The following is a 20,411-nucleotide window of genomic DNA, read 5'->3' as shown; positions in this document are numbered from 1 at the left end:
TACCCATAATGACCTCCCCATTCACTCAATTCCTTGGGCTTTCCATTTTTTCATTAACTCTCTTCAATGCCCAATCCCTTACAAAAAAACCACATATAGTCAATGACTTTCTCCTGGACTCACAACCGGACATCTGTGCGATCACGGAAACCTGGTTGAAACACACAGACTTAGCTCTAATTAATCAATTACCCCTTCATCTCTACGATATCTTTTCAATTCCTAGACTTAAAAAGAGAGGGGGGGGGAGGGACTCTGCTTAGCAGCTAAAAAAGAGTTAAGACTAACCCTACAGAACACTAAACATACCTCCAGACTGGAACTCGCTCTGTTCAGCTCTAAACAGCTCCAAATCTGTTTACTTTACGCTCCACCCGGCCTCCTAAACTCGGATCCTTTGCCGCTCATTGCGAAACATCAAAAACGACACCCCAGCCATCATCATGGGAGATTTTAACCTCCACATCGATGTGACCCCCCACCCTCCCAACTGCGAAGCTCTGCTATCTTCCTTCAAGGCCATGGGCTTCACACAAATCATTAATAGTCCCATGCACAAAGCTGGGCATACCTTGGACCTTATTTTCATAAATTCAGGCCTCACCCAAATTTCCCCGACTCATTGCTCCCCTATCCCATGGTCAGATCATCTTATGATTACAACTGTCAAGGACAACCCAGTTTCACCAATCGCCAAAACCACAATTCACTACAGGAACTCCTGCTCCATGGACGACCTCAGCTCTCATCTATCAACGGAACTTGCTAACCTTAATCTTTCCGATGCAGAGGCAGCCCTCACTTCGTGACACAACATCACAAACAAGGTCGCAGAAAAAATATGCCCCTTAAAAACTAAAGAACTAGACCCTTCCAGGAAACACAAAAAACCTTGGTTCACACAAGAACTAAAAAACCTTAAACTTGAATTGAGACACAAAGAACACATATGGCGAAAGAGACCCTCCAATGCTACATTAACTGAGTACAAAACCCTCATGCACAGTTACAGAAACATCATTCTTCGCACTAAAAGAGATTTCTATGCCCGCAAAATTCACAACTTCTCCTTCGATGCCAAAGCTCTGTTCTCGTATGTCTCAGAGCTCATGAAACCCACTTCTTCAGTCATCCCTGACGATCAAGCCCAATCCAGATGCTCATAACTTGCACAATTCTTCGAAAACAAAATCCACAAACTAATAGCTCCACTGGCAACCTCAATTATGGAAACTACATCACACTATACTCCCCCCTCTAGCCAGAAAGGAAACCTAGAATCCTTCGAACCCACCACATCGTTAGAAATTGAATTTATTCTCAAAACGATGAAACCCTCCATGCATCCAATGGACTCCATTCCATCTAAACTACTGCTTACCATCCCAAACACCATCGCTAAGCCATTAGCAGAGATCATCAATTGCTCACTTACCCAAGGATTAGTACCGGTCTCGCTAAAACTAGCCTCCCTCAAACCTCTACTCAAGAAATACAACCTGAACCCTGTAGACCTGGCCAATTTTCTCCCCATCGCCCCATCGCCAACCTACCATTTGTGGCCAAACTCATGGAGAAGATAGTTAACAAACAACTCTCGGAATACCTAGAGGAACACCCTGTCCCTCAGAATTTCACATTCACTGCTTGAACTTTCTCTGAGCCTCCTATGCCAGAAGAAGCCCCATGTTAAGATAAACACATGAGGACACTTCTGAAACCTTTGTGAATTCTCAGTCTTAAGCCAAAGAGGTCATTCTAGAACATTTTAGAGGCCAAACAGGGGCCAAATGTAATTCAGCTTCTCTAGTAATGGCTCCTTTTAGTTGTCTGACCTGTATGGAGAACTCAGGGCCTGGTACAATTAACACTAACAGAGTGAATGCGCTGCTTTCTACTCCTGCATTAATCTACTACATCTAAAAGCAGAAGGAAAAAGCATAACAAAGCAGACCTTTAAAATACTCAAACAGAACAATGTAAATAAAATCCATTTTTGAAAAACAAAGCCAAAGCAATGAAAAAACAAAATATATTTCCCCTCAGAATAAGGTCACAGTAATTGCAATTACCATTGTTTCTAATTAACTTTACCAAAAAGTGATTTTGTGTGTATCTGTATTTTTGTCTATTTTCCAGCAATCTGCAACCAAACCTGTGTGTATGGCTGGTGCAGCTCTCCGGGAATATGTTCCTGCAGTACTGGATACACTGGAGGGGACTGTGGGACAGGTGAGGGGCAGGAGGGAGTGGAGGATTGGGATTAAATACATGGAGTAGGCATTTATCAGGCCAAAATATCTGGATCTTCTAAGGTTCCTCCAAATCTAAGTGGGGAAACCAACTTAACCTATGTTTATGGAGTCTGAATCCACTCCTTCAGGAATCTTTTCTGCCTTTCCTTGCCTGCCAGTATCTTATACTATAAAGATGCAGCTTCCATATGGGAGCTCTTGCTCTTTCGTATTGCGTGTGCAACAGCACAGAGTGATGGTATTAATTCATCTCACATAAACAGGCTACGTTTTGTTAGAATCCTTTATTATTCAGCTCTAGGGATGGCTCGGGCCTGTTGAGAATTAGAGAAGGATCACAGCGCCACTCCACAGCTAGTGCTCAGGATAAGGAGGCAGAAGATGATATTGAGCTGTGAGGAATTTGCTTTTTCAGCTGCAGAAATGCTGATAAAGGTTACTTGTGCTTAATTGGATTTGTTTTACAGCTACCTGTGCCTCTCTCTGTTACAATGGCGGGACGTGTCAGTCCTCAGGGAACTGCCTGTGTCCGGCAGGTTACACGGGGAGATTCTGTGACAGCCGTGAGTACTGAATCCCATCTTTCTAAATGCAGACGCGAGGGGACGTGAAGGAAAGGACCTTACCTTACCTATCTCTTGGGAGATTGTTTCTCCCATCTGCTTGGTTATTGGAGGGAGCTCCAGGAGGGGCTGTGGGATCTGCTTTCCCCAGAACCCGGGATTGGTGCTTATCCAGGGGGCAGTTTTCATGAATAAGGTATTTGAGAAATCTTACTGAGATGGAGGAATAGGTTCCTCAGCTCTGAGAGGTATCTGGGGAAGCGTCTGATTGTGCCCTGTGCTATTTCATGAACTGAATTTGTGGGGTCTTCCTACTTTGTATGAACCTGCTGACTTCATTGTTGTCCTTAGTAATTTACTTCTGGTTGGAATATGACACCTGGCGTGGATTGGTTTTGTTTCTGGTGATTCCCTGGGCCACACAGCAAGAGCCCTGCTCTCACCTCATACATCAGTGCAATTTACCAGGGGGTGCAATGAGTTTATTTCATTTTCTTTTAAATCAAAATGAAAAATTCTTTTTCCAACTTTCATTTTGTTTAAAAAAGAATACACATCCCTATTCTATATGAGTCATTGATGTAACCATTTCTAGTGAATGAAATGTTTGGATGAATCCCTTTTTTAATACAGGAACTGCAAAACGTTTGAGGCAGAAAGACTTTGCCTCATTCTAGGACTTTGCAATAAATCTCACTCAGAATTATGAAAGCGATGGCTGAGGTTGTTGTGTTTGTGTTTCTTTTCCAGCAATCTGCACTCCCTCCTGCAGGAATGGCTGGTGCAGCTCCCCAGGAGTCTGCTCCTGCTACACCGGATACACAGGAGCAGACTGCGGGACAGGTGAGGGAGCAGGAGGGAGGGGCTGGGTGGATAGTGTTGGAGGAATGGAGGAAGAGATGGAAGGATGTGTGCGGGAATAACTCTGCCAGGTTAGAAAGTTATTAGGAATTGAAATCAGTCAGTGGGAAAGTTTATCAGCAGTGTTTCTCTAGGAAAGGATTGGAAGTTCTTGTTTGAGCTCATGAAATAAAAAACAAAATAGTTTAATCCTCATCTCTGCACCAAGAGTTGTAATCTGTATTGCTAATGAAATGAGCTTTTTGGAAGTAAGACTGAATTCATTTCTTTCCCTCCCAGCTACCTGCACCTCTCTCTGTAGGAATGGAGGGACCTGTCAGTCCTCAGGGAACTGCCTGTGTCCTGCAGGATACACGGGGAGATTCTGTGACAGCCGTAAGTCCTGAGGATAATTTCTCCATTTCTACAGATTATTTAGACAAGAAGTTCTTAGCAGAAAATAGATGACTCTTAAAGAGGATGGCACATAGATGCAACTCTTGCTGTCTCATTATTATTTCTATTATTGTTCTTAGATTATTACTCCAATGTGCGTATGCACTGACATTTATGTAAACTGCTGTGCAGGCTGCTCTAATACAACGGTATATTAAAGCCTAACAAAGAAAGAAATAAGAGTCAGTGTCACAGAAGGGCTGAAAGTGTGGCAAGGTACGGAGGAGCAGCATTTTACCTGCTATGATCGGGTTAGAAGGGTTCAGAGGATTGAGGGTGAAGTTGATGAGCAGAGAGAGGTCCATTAGAAGGATGGCCACCAGCACTGCCTCCTTTTGTATGTTAACTGCTAGTAAGACAGCTCTTCCCAGATCCCTTTTTTCTCTGTACATAAGAAAATACACAGAAACGTGAAATGGTTTATCTTTGGATTCTCTTGCAGCGATCTGTAACTCCAGCTGTAACAATGGCTGGTGCAGCGCCCCGGGAGTCTGTACCTGCTACAGCGGATACACTGGAAACATCTGTATTAATGGTGAGAGAGAGGGGTCTATTGACGAAGCAGGAATCAATCATTGTCATCTAATTTCAGTAAATGAGCATGAATCTTACATTACTGTCCTTTCTTTGCAGCTACCTGTGCCTCTCTCTGCAGGAATGGAGGGACCTGTCAGTCCTCAGGGAACTGCCTGTGTCCGGCGGGATACACGGGGAAATTCTGTGACAGCCGTGAGTTCTGAGCAGTGTCACATTTATACTGGAAAGTGCTGTGCAGACAGAAAGACAGAAACATTGTGGCAGAAAAGGACCATTATAGCCTATCTAGTCTGCCCATTCACCCCAAATATTCAGCATTACAGTCCCACCCCTCCCCAGAGATCACCTGTATCTAATGCAGACTCCTTGTGGATATCCTGAAAAGCTCTAACCTTTTTGTGGCTCTTGAGGGGTAAAGTTGGCTCCCCCTGTTCTGGGGTAGAAATGTTTAGTTCTATAAATCTGTCTCCATAGGCTTTAGATTGAGACCCCTGACTATTGTTTAGTAGCCGTTCTCTGGTCTGACACTTACAACTTTTCTGTATTTGGTGTGTACTCTAAAAGATTTCATATTAGGCTAACTAAAAGTAAGTGCCTGAATTATTAAGCTCCCCTAATCTTTACGTAAGTTTTCTGTTTTCACAAATGACTCCATTTATCTGCTGTCAAGTTATTCTTTTTTTTTTAAATTTTATTTTTATTGCAATTTCAACATATATTACAGAATTCAACATTCTCAGAAAACAGATTTTAGCAATCACAAATTAAGAAACAATTTCCTATTATTACTTTTTTTATATTTCTATATTTCTTATATTTTTATATTTTTTATATTTTTATATTTCTTATATCATAGGAAAATGGAGGAGTCCATTTAGTATTGGGCAGTCAAAAAGGAAAATTAAATTCAAAACACAAAATTTGCTAACCGCCTTGAAGGGAGCCATGATTAACCTCTATTTTACAAAAAACTGTGGCATATTCAGGAATGTGAATCAAGATACACACGTAATTGCGTGGGGTCAAAAAATATATACCTAGATTCTTGGTGAATGACAATACTTTTACAGGGAAAGCGTAATATAAATTTTGCTCCCCTTGCGTTAATTTCCTGTCTCATTTGCAAAAATTTCCTACGCTTATCCTGAGTTGATTTGGTGACGTCCGGATAAATCCATATCCTATTGCTGTCAAGTTATTCTATGTAGTCCAACCCCCAGTCAGGTTTTCAGGATATCCACAATGATCATCAAATGGTTTGGTTTGATATTGCAAATAGGATACGGAGAAGTCGCATGAAGACCCAGGTTTTGAACTTCAAAAATACGAACTTTGCTGAAACAGGGAAATTCCTGGAGGTGGAACTTGAAGATTGGGAGAAAACGGGAGCGGTGGAACAGCTGTGGCCAAACTAAGGAGAGCAATTGCAAAGGCAACTAATCTATATGTGAGAAAAGTAAACAGAAGCAAGAGAAATAAGAAACTGATCTGGTTCTCAGAGGAGGTGGCCCCTTGCTGTTCCTCTGTCTCCCAGTACAGATACTCAGGTCTTCCAAGCTTCTTCAGCAAAAACTCCTTCAGCCACCTGTAAACTTTCTTCAGTCTCCTCCATCTCTGGTTGTGCCTAACGGGAGGCACATTTTATCCTTCCCTATATGTTCCAAATCCTTTCTGGGAGGAGTCACCCTGTCCCTCAGAATTTCACATTCACTGCTTGAACTTTCTCAGAGCCTCCTATGCCAGAAGAAGCCCCATGTTAAGATAAACACATGAGGACACTTCTGAAACCTTTGTGAATTCTCAGTCTTAAGCCAAAGAGGTCATTCTAGAACATTTTAGAGGCCAAACAGCGGCCAAATGTAATTCAGCTTCTCTAGTAATGGCTCCTTTTAGTTGTCTGACCTGTATGGAGAACTCAGGGCCTGGTACAATTAACACTAACAGAGTGAATGCGCTGCTTTCAGCTCCTGCATTAATCTACTACATCTAAAAGCAGAAGGGAAAAGCCTAACAAAGCAGTCCTTTAAAATACTCAAACAGAACAATGTAAATAAAATCCATTTCTGAAAAACAAAACCAAAGCAATGAAAAAACAAAAATATTTCCCCTCAGAATAAGGTCACAGTAATTGCAATTACCATTGTTTCTAATTAACTTTACCAAAAAGTGATTTTGTGTGTATCTATATGTTTGTCTATTTCCCAGCAATCTGCAACCAAACCTGTGTGTATGGCTGGTGCAGCTCCCCGGGAATATGTTCCTGCAGTACTGGATACACTGGAGGGGACTGTGGGACAGGTGAGGGGCAGGAGGGAGTGGAGGATTGGGATTAAATACATGGAGTTGGCATTTATCAGGCCAAAATATCTGGATCTTCTAAGGTTCCTCCAAATCTAAGTGGGGAAACCAACTTAACCTATGTTTATGGAGTCTGAATCCACTCCTTCAGGAATCATTTCTGCCTTTCCTTGCCTGCCAGTATCTTTTACTATAAAGATGCAGCTTCCATATGGGAGCTCTTGTTCTTTCGTATTGCTTGTGCAACAGCACAGAGTGATGGTATTAATTCATCTCACATAAACAGGCTACGTTTTGTTAGAATCCTTTATTATTCAGCTCTAGGGATGGCTCGGGCCTGTTGAGAATTAGAGAAGGATCACAGCGCCACTCCACAGCTAGTGCTCAGGATAAGGAGGCAGAAGATGATATTGAGCTGTGAGGAATTTGCTTTTTCAGCTGCAGAAATGCTGATAAAGGTTACTTGTGCTTAATTGGATTTGTTTTACAGCTACCTGTGCCTCTCTCTGTAACAATGGCGGGACGTGTCAGTCCTCAGGGAACTGCCTGTGCCCGGCAGGTTACACGGGGAGATTCTGTGACAGCCGTGAGTACTGAATCCCATCTTTCTAAATGCAGACGCGAGGGGACGTGAAGGAAAGGACCTTACCTTACCTATCTCTTGGGAGATTGTTTCTCCCATCTGCTTGGTTATTGGAGGGAGCTCCAGGAGGGGCTGTGGGATCTGCTTTCCCCAGAACCCGGGATTGGTGCTTATCCAGGGGGCAGTTTTCATGAATAAGGTATTTGAGAAATCTTACTGAGATGGAGGAATAGGTTCCTCAGCTCTGAGAGGTATCTGGGGAAGCGTCTGATTGTGCCCTGTGCTATTTCATGAACTGAATTTGTGGGGTCTTCCTACTTTGTATGAACCTGCTGACTTCATTGTTGTCCTTAGTAATTTACTTTTGGTTGGAATATAACACCTGGCGTGGATTGGTTTTGTTTCTGGTGATTCCCTGGGCCTCACAGCAAGAACCCTGCTCTCACCTCATACATCAGTGCAATTTACCAGGGGGTGCAATGAGTTGGTTAGTGCTCAGCAGCAGTTCATTTTGTTTTCTGATCCAAATAATCAATAAACTAAAAAACATCCAAAAGGAATAAAGAAACTCTCTCTCCCCATGTCCCTGGAACTAAAACAGCAAAATTAATCCCCTTTGGGGCCTTCCTGATAATCCCCCAAGTGCATTGGAAACACCATGAAACTAACGGGTGACAGATTAAAAACAAATTGGGGGAAAGTATTTATTCCCCCAATCAATGTGGAATGAAGCTGTGGGATTTGTTGCCAGAAGATGTGTAGGAGGTTTATGGCATAACTGAGTTCAAAAGGGGTTAGGACAAGATTCTGGTAGAAAAGTCCAGAAACAATTAATAGGTAGATTTGGGGAAAGCCAAGGCTTATCCCAAGGAATGGGCAACAAGAAATGAATCTACTGTTTGGGATTTATGAGATACTTCCTAGAAATCCTGATTAACCTCTGTTGGGGAGAGGATGATGGGGGTAGATGGACTCCTAGGCTGGATAAGCTTGGCACTACTCATGGTCACACCCCAAAGTGGTCTCTTAGACCCTTCCCTGGGGTCTGTGAAAGGTCACTCTTTCCCTGCTGAGTCTCTGACCAGCACCATTTTGTTTTTCAGACATGAGGTGTATGGTCATATAGCATATGGCCAAAAATCAAAATGGCAGCAGCCTCATTGCCCATATGTGACTAAATGGTTCCAGACTCGGAGCTGGCTGGTGCCATTTTGGAGCTAAGACCCCCCCAAGACAGGGTGAGAGCTCGGGGTGCATAGAGAGGATTCTGGGGAACCCCAAGTAAATCTTTGCTGTTTTTGTCAGCTATCCATTTTTCTTTCATGGTTGACTTTTTGAAAAGAAATAAAACAAATTTTGAAGAGTTTGTTTCATTTTCTTTTAAATCAAAATGAAATATTTTTGCATTTTTCATTTTGTTTAAAAAAGAATACACATCCCTATTCTATATGAGTCATTGATGTAACCATTTCTAGTGAATGAAATATTTGATGAATTCCTCTTTTAATACAGGAACTGCAAAACGTTTGAGGCAGAAAGACTTTGCCTCACTCAGAATTATGAAAGCGATGGCTGAGGTTGTTGTGTTTGTGTTTCTTTTCCAGCAATCTGCACTCCCTCCTGCAGGAATGGCTGGTGCAGCTCCCCAGGAGTCTGCTCCTGCTACACCGGATACACAGGAGCAGACTGCGGGACAGGTGAGGGAGCAGGCGGGAGGGGCTGGGTGGATAGTGTTGGAGGAATGGAGGAAGAGATGGAAGGATGTGTGCGGGAATAACTCTGCCAGGTTAGAAAGTTATTAGGAATTGAAATCAGTCAGTGGGAAAGTTTATCAGCAGTGTTTCTCTAGGAAAGGATTGGAAGTTCTTGTTTGAGCTCATGAAATAAAAAACAAAATAGTTTTATCCTCATCTCTGCACCAAGAGTTGTAATCTGCATTGCTAATGAAATGAGCTTTTTGGAAGTAAGACTGAATGTATTTCTTTCCCTCCCAGCTACCTGCACCTCTCTCTGTAGGAATGGAGGGACCTGTCAGTCCTCGGGGAACTGCCTGTGTCCTGCAGGATACACGGGGAGATTCTGTGACAGCCGTAAGTCCTGAGGATAATTTCTCCATTTCTACAGATTATTTAGACAAGAAGTTCTTAGCAGAAAGTAGATGACTCTTAAAGAGGATGGCACATAGATGCAACTCTTGCTGTCTCATTATTATTTCTATTATTGTTCTTAGATTATTACTCCAATGTGCGTATGCACTGACATTTATGTAAACTGCTGTGCAGGCTGCTCTAATACAACGGTATATAAAAGCCTAACAAATAAAGAAATAAGAGTCAGTGTCACAGAAGGGTTGAAAGTGTGGCAAGGTACGGAGGAGCAGCATTTTACCTGCTATGATCGGGTTAGAAGGGTTCAGAGGATTGGGGGTGAAGTTGATGAGCAGAGAGAGGTCCATTAGAAGGATGGCCACCAGCACTGCCTCCTATTGTATGTTAACTGCTAGTAAGACAGCTCTTCCCAGATCCCTTTTTTCTCTGTACATAAGAAAATACACAGAAACGTGAAATGGTTTATCTTTGGATTCTCTTGCAGCGATCTGTAACTCCAGCTGTAACAATGGCTGGTGCAGCGCCCCGGGAGTCTGTACCTGCTACAGCGGATACACTGGAAACATCTGTATTAATGGTGAGAGAGAGGGGTCTATTGACGAAGCAGGAATCAATCATTGTCATCTAATTTCAGTAAATGAGCATGAATCTTACATTACTGTCCTTTCTTTGCAGCTACCTGTGCCTCTCTCTGCAGGAATGGAGGGACCTGTCAGTCCTCAGGGAACTGCCTGTGTCCGGCGGGTTACACGGGGAGATTCTGTGACAGCCGTGAGTTCTGAGCAGTGTCACATTTATACTGGAAAGTGGTGGCAGGGGGGTTCCCTGGAAACGGGAGTGGTGCCGAGTGAATGGAGAAGAGCGGTGGTGGTCCTGCTTGACAACAGTGGGAGCAGAGAGGAGGCTGGAAACTACAGGCCAGTTAGCCTCACCTCAGTGGTTTTAATGAATCACAACACAAACCTTTTCCATTGGAAAGAAACCAGTAGAACTGGAGGTCATAAAATGATACTCTGGGGAGGACGATTCTGAATCAACGTCAAGAAATATTTCTTCACGGAAAGGGTGGTGGATGCCTAGAATGCCCTTCCAGGAGAGGTGGTGAATGCAAAAATGCTGAAAGATTTGAAAAGGGCATTGGATAAACCCTGTAGATCTCTAAAGGCAAGAGAAGGGGAATGAAAAGGCATGGGGGGTATCTTGCCGGTGTGGCAGTTACTACCCTTATCAAATAAGCCTTTGAACTGTTGATGCAATGAAAAAACAAAATATATTTCCCCTCAGAATAAGGTCACAGTAATTGCAGTTACCATTGTTTCTAATTAACTTTACCAAAAAGTGATTTTGTGTGTATCTGTATGTTTGTCTATTTTCCAGCAATCTGCAACCAAACCTGTGTGTATGGCTGGTGCAGCTCCCCGGGAATATGTTCCTGCAGTACTGGATACACTGGAGGGGACTGTGGGACAGGTGAGGGGCAGGAGGGAGTGGAGGATTGGGATTAAATACATGGAGTAGGCATTTATCAGGCCAAAATATCTGGATCTTCTAAGGTTCCTCCAAATCTAAGTGGGGAAACCAACTTAACCTATGTTTATGGAGTCTGAATCCACTCCTTCAGGAATCATTTCTGCCTTTCCTAGCCTGCCAGTATCTTTTACTATAAAGATGCAGCTTCCATATGGGAGCTCTTGCTCTTTCGTATTGCGTGTGCAACAGCACAGAGTGATGGTATTAATTCATTTCACATAAACAGGCTACGTTTTGTTAGAATCCTTTATTATTCAGCTCTAGGGATGGCTCGGGCCTGTTGAGAATTAGAGAAGGATCACAGCGCCACTCCACAGCTAGTGCTCAGGATAAGGAGGCAGAAGATGATATTGAGCTGTGAGGAATTTGCTTTTTCAGCTGCAGAAATGCTGATAAAGGTTACTTGTGCTTAATTGGATTTGTTTTACAGCTACCTGTGCCTCTCTCTGTAACAATGGCGGGACGTGTCAGTCCTCAGGGAACTGCCTGTGCCCGGCAGGTTACACGGGGAGATTCTGTGAGAGCTGTAAGTACTGAATCCCATCTTTCTAAATGCAGACGCGAGGGGATGTGAAGGAAAGATTCTGAGCTGGCTGGTGCCATTTTGGAGCTAAGACCCCCCCAAGAAAGGGTGAGAGCTCGGGCTGGATAGCGAGGATTCTGGGGAACCCCAAGTAAATGTTGGCTGTTTTTGTCAGCTATCCATTTTCCCTATTCTACATCAGCCTTTGATGTAACCATTCTAGTGAATGAAATGTGTGGATGAATCCCTCTTTTAATACAGGAACTGCAAAACGTTTGAGGCAGAAAGACTTTGCCTCATTCTATGACTTTGCAATTAATCTCACTCAGAATTATGAAAGCAATGGCTGAGGTTGTTGTGTTGGTGTTTCTTTTCCAGCAATCTGCACTCCCTCCTGCAGGAATGGCTGGTGCAGCTCCCCAGGAGTCTGCTCCTGCTACACCGGATACACAGGAGCAGACTGTGGGACAGGTGAGGGAGCAGGACGGAGGGCTGGGTGGATAGTGTTGGAGGAATGGAGGAAGAGAAAAATTAACCTCACAGTTTTCTTTCTTTTGTACATATGTATATAATTGCAAATTTTGTTTATAATTTTATTGCAAAACTTCCCATATTATTGTTCCCCCCTCTCGTTAATGCCTTGTTATCATGTTTTTACTGTTCAATGTAAAGCGCCATGCCGTGCGTTTGTTTTTGCGTTACAATGTGAACCGATATGATATCCTGGATGAATGTCGTTATATAAAAATTTTAAATAAATAAATAAATAAATAAATAAATAAATAAGAGATGGAAGGATGTGTGCGGGAATAACTCTGCCAGGTTAGAAAGTTATTAGGAATTGAAATCAGTCAGTGGGAAAGTTTATCAGCAGTGTTTCTCTAGGAAAGGATTGGAAGTTCTTGTTTGAGCTCATGAAATAAAAAACAAAATAGTTTAATCCTCATCTCTGCACCAAGAGTTGTAATCTGCATTGCTAATGAAATGAGGTTTTTGGAAGTAAGACTGAATTCATTTCTTTCCCTCCCAGCTACCTGCACCTCTCTCTGTAGGAATGGAGGGACCTGTCAGTCCTCAGGGAACTGCCTGTGTCCTGCAGGATACACGGGGAGATTCTGTGACAGCCGTAAGTCCTGAGGATAATTTCTCCATTTCTACAGATTATTTAGACAAGAAGTTCTTAGCAGAAAGTAGATGACTCTTAAAGAGGATGGCACATGGATGCAACTCTTGCTGTCTCATTATTATTTCTATTATTGTTCTTAGATTATTACTCCAATGTGCGTATGCACTGACATTTATGTAAACCGCTGTGCAGGCTGCTCTAATACAACGGTATATTAAAGCCTAACAAATAAAGAAATAAGAGTCAGTGTCACAGAAGTGTTGAAAGTGTGGCAAGGTACGGAGGAGCAGCATTTTACCTGCTATGATCGGGTTAGAAGGGTTCAGAGGATTGAGGGTGAAGTTGATGAGCAGAGAGAGGTCCATTAGAAGGATGGCCACCAGCACTGCCTCCTTTTGTATGTTAACTGCTAGTAAGACAGCTCTTCCCAGATCCCTTTTTTCTCTGTACATAAGAAAATACACAGAAACGTGAAATGGTTTATCTTTGGATTCTCTTGCAGCGATCTGTAACTCCAGCTGTAACAATGGCTATTGCAGCGCCCCGGGAGTCTGTACCTGCTACAGCGGATACACTGGAAACATCTGTATTAATGGTGAGAGAGAGGGGTCTATTGACGAAGCAGGAATCAATCATTGTCATCTAATTTCAGAAAATGAGCATGAATCTTACATTACTGTCCTTTCTTTGCAGCTACCTGTGCCTCTCTCTGCAGGAATGGAGGGACCTGTCAGTCCTCAGGGAACTGCCTGTGTCCGGCGGGTTACACGGGGAAATTCTGTGACAGCCGTGAGTTCTGAGCAGTGTCACATTTATACTGGAAAGTGCTGTGCAGACAGAAAGACAGAAACATTGTGGCAGGAAAGGACCATTATAGCCTATCTAGTCTGCCCATTCACCCCAAATATTCAGCATTACAGTCCCACCCCTCCCCAGAGACTACCTGTATCTAATGCATACTCCTTGTGGATATCCTGAAAAGCTAAACTTTTTGTGGCTCTTGAGCACTAAGGTTTCTCCCCTTGTGCTGGGGTAGAAATGTTTAGTTCTATAAATCTGTCTCCATAGGCTTTAGAATGAAGACCCCTGACTATTGTTTAGTAGCCGTTCTCTGGTCTGACACTTATATTTCTTTTCATGTGCTGTGTACTCTAAAAAGATTTCATATTAGGATACATAAAAGCAAGTACCTGAATTATTTATTATAATGTTATAAATAAAGCTCCCCTAATCTTTACATTTATCAGATTACTTCCCTCTGTTCCTCTGCTGTCAAGCTTTTCTATGTAGTCCAACCCCTAAATATTGGGTCCCCAACCCACCCCCAGTCAGGTTTTCAGGATATCCACAATGATCATCAAATGGTTTGGTTTGATATTGCAAATAGGATACGGAGAAGTCGCATGAAGACCCAGGTTTTGAACTTCAAAAATACGAACTTTGCTGGAACAGGGAAATTCCTGGAGCTGGAACTTGAAGATTGGGAGAAAACGGGAGCGGTGGAACAGCTGTGGCCAAACTAAAGAGAGCAATTGCAAAGGCAACTAATCTATATGTGAGAAAAGTAAACAGAAGCAAGAGAAATAAGAAACTGATGTGGTTCTCAGAGGAGGTGGCTGATAACATAAAAAGAGCAACATTCAAGAAGGATCCAAAAAAGAGGAACACAAGGAAGAATATCTGGTTAATCTGAGAGAGATGAAGAAAGTAATCAGGAAAGCAGAAAGTCAGGCAGAAGGAAGGATTGCCAACAAGGTAGAGAGAGGTTACAAAACGTTTCTCAGATACAACAGAGAAAGGTCCAAAGTGCTATAGTGAAACTGAAAGGTGAAAAGGATCAATTTGTGGAAAGAGATGAAGAAAAGGCGGAAATATTAAACAAATAGTAAGGAACACCCTGGAGAAGGACCATCACTGGTTAGCAAGGCTGTGGATGGGGGTGGAGTTGATGAAACTCCATTTACAGAAGAGAACGTATGGGAAGAGCTAGGAAAACTGAAAGTGGACAAAGCCATGGGGCCTGATGAGATTCATCCCAGGATACTGAGGGAGCTCAGAGATGTGCTGGTGGGTCTGCTGAGAGACCTCTTCAAAAGATCCCTGGAAACGGGAGTGGTGCCGAGTGAATGGAGAAGAGCGGTGGTGGTCCTGCTTCAGAAGAGTGGGAGCAGAGAGGAGGCTGGAAACTACAGGCCAGTTAGCCTCACCTCAGTGGTTTTAATGAATCACAACACAAACCTTTTCCATTGGAAAGAAACCAGTAGAACTGGAGGTCATAAAATGATACTCTGGGGAGGACGATTCTGAATCAACGTCAAGAAATATTTCTTCACGGAAAGGGTGGTGGACGCCTGGAATGCCCTTCCAGGAGAGGTGGTGAATGCAAAAATGCTGAAAGATTTGAAAAGGGCATTGGATAAACCCTGTAGATCTCTAAAGGCAAGAGAAGGGGAATGAAAAGGCATGGGGGGTATCTTGCCGGTGTGGCAGTTACTACCCTTACCAAATAAGCCTTTGAACTGTTGATGCAATGAAAAAACAAAATATATTTCCCCTCAGAATAAGGTCACAGTAATTACAATTACCATTGTTTCTAATTAACTTTACCAAAAAGTGATTTTGTGTGTATCTGTATGTTTGTCTATTTTCCAGCAATCTGCAACCAAACCTGTGTGTATGGCTGGTGCAGCTCTCCGGGAATATGTTCCTGCAGTACTGGATACACTGGAGGGGACTGTGGGACAGGTGAGGGGCAGGAGGGAGTGGAGGATTGGGATTAAATACATGGAGTAGGCATTTATCAGGCCAAAATATCTGGATCTTCTAAGGTTCCTCCAAATCTAAGTGGGGAAACCAACATAACCTATGTTTATGGAGTCTGAATCCACTCCTTCAGGAATCATTTCTGCCTTTCCTTGCCTGCCAGTGTCTTTTACTATAAAGATGCAGCTTCCATATGGGAGCTCTTGCGCTTTCGTATTGCGTGTGCAACAGCACAGAGTGATGGTATTAATTCATCTCACATAAACAGGCTACGTTTTGTTAGAATCCTTTATTATTCAGCTCTAGGGATGGCTCGGGCCTGTTGAGAATTAGAGAAGGATCACAGCGCCACTCCACAGCTAGTGCTCAGGATAAGGAGGCAGAAGATGATATTGAGCTGTGAGGAATTTGCTTTTTCAGCTGCAGAAATGCTGATAAAGGTTACTTGTGCTTAATTGGATTTGTTTTACAGCTACTTGTGCCTCTCTCTGTTACAATGGCGGGACGTGTCAGTCCTCAGGGAACTGCCTGTGCCCGGCAGGTTACACGGGGAGATTCTGTGACAGCCGTGAGTACTGAATCCCATCTTTCTAAATGCAGACGCGAGGGGACGTGAAGGAAAGGACCTTACCTTACCTATCTCTTGGGAGATTGTTTCTCCCATCTGCTTGGTTATTGGAGGGAGCTCCAGGAGGGGCTGTGGGATCTGCTTTCCCCAGAACCCGGGATTGGTGCTTATCCAGGGGGCAGTTTTCATGAATAAGGTATTTGAGAAATCTTACTGAGATGGAGGAATAGGTTCCTCAGCTCTGAGAGGTATCTGGGGAAGCGTCTGATTGTGCCCTGTGCTATTTCATGAACTGAATTTGTGGGGTCTTCCTACTTTGTATGAACCTGCTGACTTCATTGTTGTCCTTAGTAATTTACTTCTGGTTGGAATATAACACCTGGCGTGGATTGGTTTTGTTTCTGGTGATTCCCTGGGCCACACAGCAAGAACCCTGCTCTCACCTCATACATCAGTGCAATTTACCAGGGGGTGCAATGAGTTTATTTCATTTTCTTTTAAATCAAAATGAAATATTCTTTTTCCAACTTTCATTTTGTTTAAAAAAGAATACACATCCCTATTCTATATTTGTCATTGATGTAACCATTCTAGTGAATGAAATGTTTGGATGAATCCCTTTTTTAATACAGGAACTGCAAAACGTTTGAGGCAGAAAGACTTTGCCTCATTCTAGGACTTTGCAATTAATCTCACTCAGAATTATGAAAGCAATGGCTGAGGTTGTTGTGTTTGTGTTTCTTTTCCAGCAATCTGCACTCCCTCCTGCAGGAATGGCTGGTGCAGCTCCCCAGGAGTCTGCTCCTGCTACACCGGATACACAGGAGCAGACTGCGGGACAGGTGAGGGAGCAGGAGGGAGGGGCTGGGTGGATAGTGTTGGAGGAATGGAGGAAGAGATGGAAGGATGTGTGCGGGAATAACTCTGCCAGGTTAGAAAGTTATTAGGAAATGAAATCAGTCAGTGGGAAAGTTTATCAGCAGTGTTTCTCTAGGAAAGGATTGGAAGTTCTTGTTTGAGCTCATGAAATAAAAAACAAAATAGTTTTATCCTCATCTCTGCACCAAGAGTTGTAATCTGCATTGCTAATGAAATGAGCTTTTTGGAAGTAAGACTGAATGTATTTCTTTCCCTCCCAGCTACCTGCACCTCTCTCTGTAGCAATGGAGGGACCTGTCAGTCCTCGGGGAACTGCCTGTGTCCTGCAGGATACACGGGGAGATTCTGTGACAGCCGTAAGTCCTGAGGATAATTTCTCCATTTCTACAGATTATTTAGACAAGAAGTTCTTAGCAGAAAGTAGATGACTCTTAAAGAGGATGGCACATAGATGCAACTCTTGCTGTCTCATTATTATTTCTATTATTGTTCTTAGATTATTACTCCAATGTGCGTATGCACTGACATTTATGTAAACTGCTGTGCAGGCTGCTCTAATACAACGGTATATAAAAGCCTGACAAAGAAAGAAATAAGAGTCAGTGTCACAGAAGGGTTGAAAGTGTGGCAAGGTACGGAGGAGCAGCATTTTACCTGCTATGATCGGGTTAGAAGGGTTCAGAGGATTGAGGGTGAAGTTGATGAGCAGAGAGAGGTCCATTAGAAGGATGGCCACCAGCACTGCCTCCTATTGTATGATAACTGCTAGTAAGACAGCTCTTCCCAGATCCCTTTTTTCTCTGTACATAAGAAAATACACAGAAACGTGAAATGGTTTATCTTTGGATTCTCTTGCAGCGATCTGTAACTCCAGCTGTAACAATGGCTGGTGCAGCGCCCCGGGAGTCTGTACCTGCTACAGCGGATACACTGGAAACATCTGTATTAATGGTGAGAGAGAGGGGTCTATTGACGAAGCAGGAATCAATCATTGTCATCTAATTTCAGTAAATGAGCATGAATCTTACATTACTGTCCTTTCTTTGCAGCTACCTGTGCCTCCCTCTGCAGGAATGGAGGGACCTGTCAGTCCTCAGGGAACTGCCTGTGTCCGGCGGGATACACGGGGAGATTCTGTGACAGCCGTGAGTTCTGAGCAGTGTCACATTTATACTGGAAAGTGGTGGCAGGGGGGTTCCCCAGGATAGGTTTGGGAATCTCTGAACTATAAACTTAGAAAGGAAGATTGGGAGGAGGGAGGAAGGAACTAAAAGCAGAAAAGAAAATGCCTAATAGTAAAACAGTCTTTTACCTTCTAAAATTCCTTTCTAGCAACCTCAGCAGTAATAATACCCAGCAGCCAGAAAAGCAATGTAAACACTATTCCTTTTTCCAAAATAAATCTTAAAAAACCCAATGATGAAAAATATCTCCCTCATAAGGTCAGGGCACTTGAATCAAGTCAGAAAAATGACCTCTGTTTGTATGTAACCCCCTCACCTGTCGGATACCCTCCCTGCCCCAGAAAGCACTAAATGCACTCAATTGGAGTGGGGGAATAACGCCTCTGGGTCATAAAGTGGGGGCAGGCTCTCCTGGAAGGCCCCCCTGTGCAGATGTGACCTCATACTAAAAACATAGTCCAAAAACTTTGGTGCTGCAAGCAAACAAATGTTTACTTAGAAAAATGAAATGTTTCAGCCACAATAAAGAACAGTCCACAGCAGAAATAGTAAAGTCCAGCAGTTACAAAAAGTAGTTTCAAAACAAAGTCCAGGCCATAGAAAATACATATCCGGTCCCCAAAATCTTTCACTTATTTCCATAATGTGCCCCTTTGTGCAGCCACTAAGTGCCTCGTCCCTCACAGCCAGCAGTTCCCACCTCCTGAGGCCTCGTCCATTCATCCTCAACTTGCCCTCAACTTTAATATTTTTTGTGCCACAAACATGCTCTTTTACCCCATCCCTACCATCAAAAACCTCTACAATAACCGCAAAAATCGCACGTACCCTACAATTCTCCAGCACAAGCATTTGATACCCATAATGACCTCCCCATTCACTCAATTCCTTGGGCTTTCCATTTTTTCATTAACTCTCTTCAATGCCCAATCCCTTACAAAAAAAACCACATATAGTCAATGACTTTCTCCTGGACTCACAACCGGACATCTGTGCGATCACAGAAACCTGGTTGAAACACACAGACTTAGCTCTAATTAATCAATTACCCCTTCTTCTCTACGATATCTTTTCAATTCCTAGACTTAAAAAGAGAGAGGGGGGGATGGACTCTGCTTAGTAGCTAAAAAAGAGTTAAGACTAACCCTACAGAACACTAAACATACCTCCAGACTGGAACTCGCTCTGTTCAGCTCTAAACAGCTCCAAATCTGTTTACTTTACGCTCCACCCGGCCTCCTAAACTCGGATTCTTCGCCGCTCATTGAGCTCATTGCCAAACATATCAAAAACGACACCCCAGCCATCATCATGGGAGATTTCAACCTCCACATCGATGTGACCCCCCCCCCCCCCCCCCCCCCCACTGCGAAGCTCTGCTATCTTCCTTCAAGGCCATGGGCTTCACACAAATCATTAATAGTCCCATGCACAAAGCTGGGCATACCTTGGACCTTATTTTCATAAATTCAGGCCTCACCCAAACTTCCCCGCCTCATTGCTCCCCTACCCCATGGTCAGATCTTCTTATGATCACAACTGTCAAGGACAACCCAGTTACACCAATCGCCAAAACCACAATTCACTACAGGAACTCCTGCTCCATGGACGACCTCACCTCCCATCTATCAACGGAACTTGCTAACCTTAATCTTTCCGATGCAGAGGCAGCCCTCACTTCGTGGCACAACATCACAAACAAGGTCGCAGAAAAAATATGCCCCTTAAAAACTAAAGAACTAGACCCTTCCAGGAAACACAAAAAACCTTGGTTCACACAAAAACTAAAAAACCTTAAACTTGAATTGAGACACACAGAACACATATGGCGAAAGAGACCCTCCAATGCTACATTAACTGAGTACAAAACCCTCATGCACAGTTACGGAAACATCATTCTTCACACTAAAAGAGATTTCTATGTCAGCAAAATTCACAACTTCTCCTTCGATGCCAAAGCTCTGTTCTCGTATGTCTCAGAGCTCATGAAACCCACTTGTTCAGTCATCCCTGACGATCAAGCCCAATCCAAATGCTCAGAACTTGCACAATTCTTCGAAAACAAAATCCACAAACTAATAGCTCCACTGGCAACCTCAATTATGGAAACTTCATCACACTATACTCCCCCCTCTAGCCAGAAAGGAAACCTAGAATCCTTCGAACCCACCACATCGTTAGAAATTGAATCTATTCTC

The 20,411-nt window shown here is 43.2% G+C and overlaps 1 protein-coding gene across 1 annotated transcript in view; it reads left to right on the top strand.

Annotated features, from left to right (window-relative positions):
- LOC115075294 (fibrillin-3-like) overlaps positions 1 to 20,411 on the top strand; it is a 144,571-nt gene that overhangs the window by 54,638 nt on the left and 69,522 nt on the right. The window contains exons 34-57 of the mRNA XM_029575587.1: positions 2,140 to 2,232; positions 2,723 to 2,818; positions 3,569 to 3,661; positions 3,959 to 4,054; positions 4,557 to 4,649; positions 4,748 to 4,843; positions 6,857 to 6,949; positions 7,440 to 7,535; positions 9,137 to 9,229; positions 9,527 to 9,622; positions 10,125 to 10,217; positions 10,316 to 10,411; positions 11,018 to 11,110; positions 11,601 to 11,696; positions 12,072 to 12,164; positions 12,724 to 12,819; positions 13,322 to 13,414; positions 13,513 to 13,608; positions 15,472 to 15,564; positions 16,055 to 16,150; positions 16,900 to 16,992; positions 17,290 to 17,385; positions 17,888 to 17,980; positions 18,079 to 18,174. Of these exons, the coding sequence (XP_029431447.1) occupies positions 2,140 to 2,232; positions 2,723 to 2,818; positions 3,569 to 3,661; positions 3,959 to 4,054; positions 4,557 to 4,649; positions 4,748 to 4,843; positions 6,857 to 6,949; positions 7,440 to 7,535; positions 9,137 to 9,229; positions 9,527 to 9,622; positions 10,125 to 10,217; positions 10,316 to 10,411; positions 11,018 to 11,110; positions 11,601 to 11,696; positions 12,072 to 12,164; positions 12,724 to 12,819; positions 13,322 to 13,414; positions 13,513 to 13,608; positions 15,472 to 15,564; positions 16,055 to 16,150; positions 16,900 to 16,992; positions 17,290 to 17,385; positions 17,888 to 17,980; positions 18,079 to 18,174 (2,268 nt within the window). The remainder of the gene's footprint in view (positions 1 to 2,139; positions 2,233 to 2,722; positions 2,819 to 3,568; positions 3,662 to 3,958; positions 4,055 to 4,556; positions 4,650 to 4,747; positions 4,844 to 6,856; positions 6,950 to 7,439; positions 7,536 to 9,136; positions 9,230 to 9,526; positions 9,623 to 10,124; positions 10,218 to 10,315; positions 10,412 to 11,017; positions 11,111 to 11,600; positions 11,697 to 12,071; positions 12,165 to 12,723; positions 12,820 to 13,321; positions 13,415 to 13,512; positions 13,609 to 15,471; positions 15,565 to 16,054; positions 16,151 to 16,899; positions 16,993 to 17,289; positions 17,386 to 17,887; positions 17,981 to 18,078; positions 18,175 to 20,411) is intronic.

Source organism: Rhinatrema bivittatum, chromosome 13 (genome assembly GCF_901001135.1).
Source record: "Rhinatrema bivittatum chromosome 13, aRhiBiv1.1, whole genome shotgun sequence".
Classification (NCBI taxonomy): Eukaryota; Metazoa; Chordata; class Amphibia; order Gymnophiona; family Rhinatrematidae; genus Rhinatrema; species Rhinatrema bivittatum.
Note: the sequence above shows the minus strand (reverse complement) of the source record. Positions and strands in the feature narration are given on the sequence as shown.